The following is a 7,410-nucleotide window of genomic DNA, read 5'->3' as shown; positions in this document are numbered from 1 at the left end:
CAAGTATATGATTGAAGCAAATGGAGAACTGCAAGAGGTATTTGAAGATGATGATGTTGAAGAGAAGGGGAAAGCAAAGCTGGAAGATGAAGAAGAGAGTGGTGAGCAGGAAAAGGCAAGTGAAGAGATGGATGATAAGAGAAAGAGGAAGCAGCCTTCAAGCCCTCCAGTCAAGCCCACTTCAAAAAGAAAATCTCCTGCAAAAGCACCAACCCCATTAAGGAAGTCCCCTAGGGATAGGAAAACTCCTGCCAAAAAACTATTCTAGCTTATTGTAGCCCACTTGTATCAAGCTTCTCAGTTCTCTATTGTATCCAATTGTCTATTCTATAGCCCACTTGCAACCAATTGGCCCTTGTATGGACCCTTGTATGTAAGTGCAAATATTTGAAATTGAATACTTGTTTTAAGACTCTGTTACAAAATCAAATCATTGGATGTTTGAAAAAGTTGCATTTCAATAACAAAATAAAGATCCTTTTAAATCATGTGATACAAAATAAGATCCTTGTAGGTCACGTGATACAAAATAAAATCCTCGCAGGGCATGTGTTACAAAATTGCCTTGAAGGATGTTTAAGGCACCAAATGTACAATGCCATCCAAGATGTCCTTGCACTGTAGCCTGTTTTCATTCCTTTTTGATACCTACAAAAACAGTCAAAGTTAAATAAAGAACCAATAAGAGAACAAGAGACTTTTAGGCATAATAGTTACCTTTCTACCATTTACTTGAAAGCAGAATGTTGTGGGCAGTTCAATTTCATCATTTTGCAGGTCCAATCTCAATTGTTGTAAGTTACACATGCCTCTTATCTTTACAATTGACAGATGCTCATTGTTTACCCATATATCAATGTTTTCTATTGGGCTGTCAATGAAGTCCTCCATGTCTTGATCAAGTGGAGTTAGCTGACCACCAACATAGTGCCATCTTCAGTAATAAAATGACATAATGAAGTTTTGTGTCCCTACTCTCTCTACACGCTAAAAGGCACAAAAATGACCTCAAAATTCCCCTAATGTCACGTCTGGATGGGTAAATACATGCTGAACAAGAACTTCCTTTACAGATCTTTTGCCGATTTCAACTTTGAAATCCAACACTCTGGCCTTCCATGCTGAGTGGTAAACATTGATACCACCAGACCTCTTGGGTCTTCTTGGTTGCATGAGGACCCATGAACCTTTGTTTATCCTTTGTCCAACCCATTGGTTCTCTGCACTTATTGAAGTTGATGTTGCAATTGAGGATATGCTACTACTTGGCCTTCTAGGCAAAGTGCAGCTGTTGGTTGTTGGTGTGAGAGACAGTAAACACCTAGAGCTTCTTGGGCGAGAAGACGTGGAAGCCATAGCTCTCAGAGAAAAGCTTTAGTGGAGGGAGATTCACTTTGAAAGCATTCTAATGGAGGGAAAGTGTTTTAGAATTCCAATATCTTGTGCGGGCTTAATGGTCACCCTCCAGTACGTTAATGACCATAAGAGAATATCAGCAGTGGGACCACTGGCAAGCACCTAACAGCTCGGTAAAAGCAAGAAAGTTACGATGCCACAATCCTAGATTTGTGAAATTTTTTAGGCTATTTTCTTATTTTTCGAGTCTTTCTATGTACTTTCCTACGTTGGACGCGATCTATTTTTCTCTCTCTTCATATGGCCCTCCAAATGACCTCCGAAATTTCCTAATGCTCAACTGGACCATGCAACTCTTAGACCCCCCCAGCCCCTTTAACTTTGTTTGGAGAGGTCACTTCAAACTCACCCACCCTCAACCTATATACCCTGAACCTGACCCTCCCCTCCATATCAGACTCAACAAAAGGTGGTGCACTAGCCTGGACAGAAAACAGTGGTGCTTCAAGTTCCAGCAATTATGGAGTTCTATGATTCCCCCCAAAAAATCCCTCCTACTCTGGTTCCTTCTCCATAAGGCCATTTGGACAGGGCAAAGATCCCTCCAAGCTGGTCTCTCTAATGGTCTTTGCTGCAGATGTGTAAGAGCAATTGAAATATGCATCACTTATTCATTGATTGTCAGTTTAATAAAGATATCCTTTCTCCCCTTATCATACTAGTGGGGAGACCCCTTTCTTGGAAACAATGCTCCCTGGGGATAGTGTAGGAATCCTCTCTGAAGCCTGGAATAAAGTCCGGGCAGATTTTATCTGGGCAATATGGAGGCAAAGAACATGTCCTTTCTTTGAGGGAGTTTACCAGGCACCCTGCCTGAGAGTTCTGTTTTCTTATTTTTCCTTGCAAGAAAGGAGTGCAGACTATGCTAAGGCAGCTATGTGAAGGAACAGACTTGTCATCCTTAGAAGAGTACTGTTGGTTTTTTATGCTCACACTTCTTACATGACTACCCCGGCGCTTACTGATGAAGAAATGAGCACATTTTCTGGATGGATTAAAGAAATGATGCAAGAGGCAAGCCTCATAGTAGCACGGGTTGAAGATGTAGACGGCTTTCTGGACAGACTTCAGTACCTAGTCAGAGAGGTACAGGACCTTCCTGACATCGTCCTCCCACCTGCTCCCTTCAATGTCTTCTAGGATGCACCCCCACCTCAGTAGACTTGCCATGAGCAAGCATGTCCCCTTTGATAATCATGGTCATGTTTTGAGTCTACAGCTATTTTTTCCTACCCCCCTTTTTGTAATTTGCCCTATGGTTGAGTTGACACTCACTTTTGTATCTATCCTAGTAAGCATCCCTGTCTACTCCAGATGTAACCTTCCAGTTTCTCTCTAATTAATTCACAAGCGCCTTACTGTTAAAAAAAACAAGTGAAAGAATCACGGTGGCTTTCTAAAACAATTAGAACGTGATAAAATCGATAGGCTAATTTTGAGTAGAATTAGTGTTCAAAAAAGGATTGCCTCAACTTAGACTTGAGTCGGTTGAAAATGGAGACTAGCTGGCTACAAACCATGGTAAAGGGAAGAAAAACTGGTAAAATATATGAGAAAATAGTTCAAAAATCTTGCACATTTTAAATTTATGCTAGGTTTTTTGGTTTGCTTCTTTTAGGGGAGGAAACTCAGTCGACGATTGTTTAATAAAAGAGACTTTCCGACATATTGACTAAAATTAAGTTATAGAATGTAAGAAAAGTGAAGCCATGTGAGGCTGTGAAATGAAATGTGAACTAAAAAAAAATTCATTAATATATGTGTGTGTGTATCCATTGGATTTACTAGAATTATACATTTTAAAACAATAGAATGCAAGAAAAGTAAAGACATGTTATGATATGAAATAAAAGTGAAATAAAAAGATCCATTTACTATTTTAAAATTGAAATAACATTTAATGTAAGTTTCAATCATGGCACCGAAAACATTAAAAGTATGCCTAACCCAACTCAATTCTAAGTCTTCTTTCAACAAGCAAAAAAGAAGGTAGCACCACGCAGAACCGCTTCTAGCATTTGGCGCTCCAACAGGCTGCAATAGGTGGAAATTGCCGCTGAGAGAAGGCGCTGCAAAAAACTACAATTTTTCCTACTTTTGTGGCGCTTAGGGCGCATCCCATAGGGACCACTCATGCGTTGCATGCCCTGTAAGACCCTAGCAGGAAGCAGCTCTTAGATTGATTTACTCATCTGCTTGTTGAAGCTATCAAGGCAGACTAGTTGATGCTACTATTTCAGGAGTCAGAGATTGACAAAGAAGGCAGCAATGGTAGATTGTCTTTGTGCAGTTGTGCTCCTTAAGCCACTTAAGCCCTTTATGTCGACCAGGGAGTACGACACCGGCGGTTGCAAACGAACGCCTTAATTTACCTGGGAGACAGCACGCTGCCAATTTCAGCCGTGGCGCCTCTGCCGGTGCTACCGCTGAGGGCCGCTGTGCTGGTGTGGGAACCGGAGTTTGGAGTCGTGAAGGCAGGCATGCGTCGTCCAGCTGCCTGTCGAGGCATATACGCCATCTCTAGCGGGGGGTCCGGCACCTGCAGGTGCCCTTCTAGCATCAGCACCACCGTCGTCATTGACGGCCGCGACGTCGCGTCTTCTTGTATACACCAGAAGGCCACATTTATTAGCCTCTCCATCTTCACCAGCCCAGTACCTGGATTTATACCTTGATCAGTACTAGCTTGGGAAATATTCTGGCTATATTGGAGTTGAGGGAGAAGGCGCTTGTCCACCACGTCCCGTATGCGGCCGTTTTCGGCCTGCTTGAGTGCCCATGCCGGATAATACCACTCATCACTCGTCGACGCTGCGGTGTTCAGATTCTTGCGGCCGCCCACCAGCTCCAGCAGCACCATGCCATAGCTGAACACATCGCTTCTGTCTGTAATGGGCAGATTTAGAAACCACTCGGGTGCCATGTAGCCTGGTGTGCCCCTCATTGCCGTCACTGTCTGGGTATGGCCTCTCTCCATCAGCTTGCTCAGCCCAAAGTCCGCCAGCTTCGCGCGGAATACCGTATCCAGCAGAATGTTCTGCGGCTTCACATCCAGATGCACCACTTTCTCCCTGCATTCCTCGTGCAGGAAAGCCAGCCCGCGGGCCGTATCCACCGCTATCCTATACCGAACCTCCCATGGAAGCACATAAGCACCTGCTTTACTCCTGTTAGGAAAGATCCATTCATCTAAAGAGCCGTTCTCCATAAACTCATAAATGATTAATCTATGTAACCCTTCTGCACAGAAGCCCTTCAGCTGAACCAGATTTACATGGCTGAGATTTCCCAGCGTCGCGACCTCGGCTCGGAAATGCCTCTTGCTGGCAGTCGCAATCTTGGAGTACTCTGACAGTGTAAGCTGTTTCACTGCCACCTTGTCTACCGCTGATGAAGGAAACTGGAGATGGCCTTCATAGACTTCTCCGGACCCTCCTTTGCCCAGCTGCTTGCTGAACCCCTCGGTTGCATCATACAGCTGCTTGTAGGAAAATCTCGGAGGTAACCCTGGCAAGCCCTCTAGAAATGCCTCTTCTTCTGAATCAGAGTCTTCGTCACGCCGCACCTGCATCAATCGTCTGCTGATACAAGCTACCAAGCCCACCGTTATGACCAACACCGCTGCCGCAGCCACGCTTACACCAATTATAACCTGTTCAAACCAGGAGAGATTAGATTCAGCCGCAGCTGAAATTTTAGACATTTTCTCATGATAATAAGCTCATGAACTTCCGCTTGGGAGGCGCACCAGACAGCTATGTGCGGTTAGAGGGTAGTGGACCGCGATCCGGCCTTATCCTCCAACCGCACCTATCTGCTGTGCCTCCCAGCCTCCGGGCACAAGCTGATCATGATATTGTGGTGAGTCGCATCGTGGAAATGCTTATGCCAGTGTTCGTCTAAAACTTCCTGTCAAGGTAATTATGAGCATGACTTCCACTAGCTGTATCATTAAATCAACGGTATAATTCTTACCTTTTTGGGAAGGGGATCATTGCCGTTTGTCTGATCACTTGCAGGTAGTGAGGCAACCCTCAGAAAGGCGGTGACCAGGGGGTTTGATCCAAACCGCATGGTGCGAAGTTGATCGTAGAGATGGCAAGCACCAGTTTGATTGTTGTAGAAGGCTGCGGTGCAGGAGCAATTTTGTAAGCACAGATTGGTGCAATCGGTGGGGTTGCTAACAGTCTCGCGGGGCGGTAGGTAAGCATTGGCGAAGTAATCTGATCCGGCCACTGGCAGGAACTTATGCTGCCTAAAAATGGTGCAATTGAGAGGGGTTTGAAGGCGGCAACCTTGGGTCGGATCTGACGGATCTATGGCGTTAAAGAGCGCGGGGCAGGTGCAGGTTTGGACTGAGCTACACAGACTATTGACACCACAGTAGGAGGGAAGCCTGCAGTAGGTGCTGTAGAAACCCTTAAAGAGCTCATTATCGAGGCGCAGGCCAGTGGAGTTGGAGAGGAAGAAGGAGTTGATGTCACCGGTGGGCATGACTCTGAGGAAGTGATAGCCGTCGCCACCGATGTGATTTGCGAAGTCGATGCCATGGACAGAGTTATAGTCTTCAAGGAGGCACTGGGGGGAAATGGGGCCATCTTGCTCCAAGGTGACGCCTGAGGAATCCGGGTTGTAGAGAATCGTGGTGTGGTTGCAAGAAGAGTTCAAAGATTGGGCTAGAGATGTAAGACAAAAGAAGTTTTAGAAATTTTCTGGTGTAGGAAAAAATCATTGTTTTTCATGTAGTGCTTATAAACAGCATGAGCTTCCTCTCTAAAGATGGCACCGCATACCTAGCTCGGTAGGTGCGGTTGGGGGCGATCCCCTTCCCCCAACCGCGCGCATCTAGCTAGGGAGGCTGGAGATGATCCCTGTCTCCAATTACCGCACCTAGCTAGGTCTGCTGTGCCGTCCTAATTAGCAGAAGCTGCTCATGCTGTTGCTGTAAGTAACAATGTGGGAATTCTGTTTAGAGCTTACCAAGGGAGGCGGTGGAGTTCACGTAGTTGAAGACTTGGTAAGGAACCATGGTCTGCTGAGCGTCGAAGGTGGCGTACAGGACGACTCCGCCAGGGTTGGCTCTGAGGGTGTAGTGACCAGATGCCCAATTGTTCCATGCGAGGCTAGCGGTGGCGGTGTGGTTGGTGAGCAGGCGCTGGCCGGGCACGAAAACGTCCGCGGGCACATCGAAGCTCTGCCAATCGACGACGCTAGCGACGCCATTGGAAGAGTTGCTGGCAAGGATGTAGAGATTGCCGGTGCTGTTCATGAAGATGGAGGAGATGTTGTGAACAGGGGGAGACCAGATGAGGGTGCCATAGGGTTCGCGGAGGGTTAGGCTGCGGGAGGGGAGGTGGAGGGAGAGAGAGGCGTTGGGGGAGGCGGGGCGGTCACGGTTGGCAATCCAGACGACGGTGGTGTTGTAGAGGGTGCTAAGAATCACCAGCAGGCGCTGCGTGTTGTTGCTGTAGGGGAAGAATTGCCAGGCGTAGGCGGCGTCGGAGCTGAGGAGGATGGGGCGGCTGGTGTTGCCAGCGTGGGCAAGTTGAATGTCAGTTAGATTTGAAGATATTAATGTAGAAATGTTTAGAGTATGTGGAGTATTGAAATGGGTAATTCCTGATGAGTTAATTAAACGAATATTCGAGCAGAAGATGAGAGCTGTCAACATTAAGACCGTGGAGATGTTGGACTGCATATTGTGGTAAATCCTGGTTCATGAGTCATGAAGCAAGCTACAAATTATATACGGAACCCGGAGTCCAAACTAGCCCACCTGCACATGATCGTGAGTCAAACAAACGTGTAAAACTCCAAGTGAATTCCAACTTCCAAGACTCTAGTCTCTCATTAGTCATCACCCTTTCAAAAGTTCCAAGCTCGACCACAGACTAGCAGCCTACATTGTTATAATCCACTGAGAAAAAGGAAACCACTAATCCAATTCCCAAACAGATGTAATCCTTTTGTTTCTCATCTAATATATTGGGCCAT

The 7,410-nt window shown here is 46.1% G+C and overlaps 1 protein-coding gene across 1 annotated transcript; it reads right to left on the bottom strand.

Moving 5' to 3' along the window:
* Positions 1-3,342: 3,342 nt before the first annotated feature.
* On the bottom strand, positions 3,343-7,178 carry LOC147459608 (G-type lectin S-receptor-like serine/threonine-protein kinase SD2-5). Its single transcript, XM_086510827.1, has 3 exons — positions 6,397-7,178; positions 5,392-6,092; positions 3,343-5,068 (listed from the first exon to the last, which is right to left on the bottom strand). Exons 1-3 carry the CDS (start codon positions 7,112-7,114, stop codon positions 3,785-3,787), a joined length of 2,703 nt encoding a protein of 900 aa, XP_086366953.1. The 5' UTR covers positions 7,115-7,178; the 3' UTR covers positions 3,343-3,784.
* Positions 7,179-7,410: the final 232 nt, after the last annotated feature.

The sequence above is a fragment of the Adiantum capillus-veneris genome, chromosome 4, assembly GCF_014529385.1.
Source record: "Adiantum capillus-veneris isolate H3 chromosome 4, ASM1452938v2, whole genome shotgun sequence".
NCBI lineage: Eukaryota > Viridiplantae > Streptophyta > Polypodiopsida > Polypodiales > Pteridaceae > Adiantum > Adiantum capillus-veneris.
This window is presented reverse-complemented; position numbering and strand designations above follow the sequence as displayed.

What these genes read in the sequence shown, in the direction of transcription:
- LOC147459608 (XM_086510827.1), bottom strand. Translation starts at nt 7,114, where the DNA reads ATGCAGTCCAACATCTCCACGGTCTTAATGTTGACAGCTCTCATCTTC. An exon ending in GAACTCCACCGCCTCCCTTG is followed by an intron (nt 6,093 to 6,396) that starts GTAAGCTCTAAA and finishes TTACATCTCTAG; the next exon opens with CCCAATCTTTGAACTCTTCT. An exon ending in ATGATCCCCTTCCCAAAAAG is followed by an intron (nt 5,069 to 5,391) that starts GTAAGAATTATA and finishes TGGTTTGAACAG; the next exon opens with GTTATAATTGGTGTAAGCGT.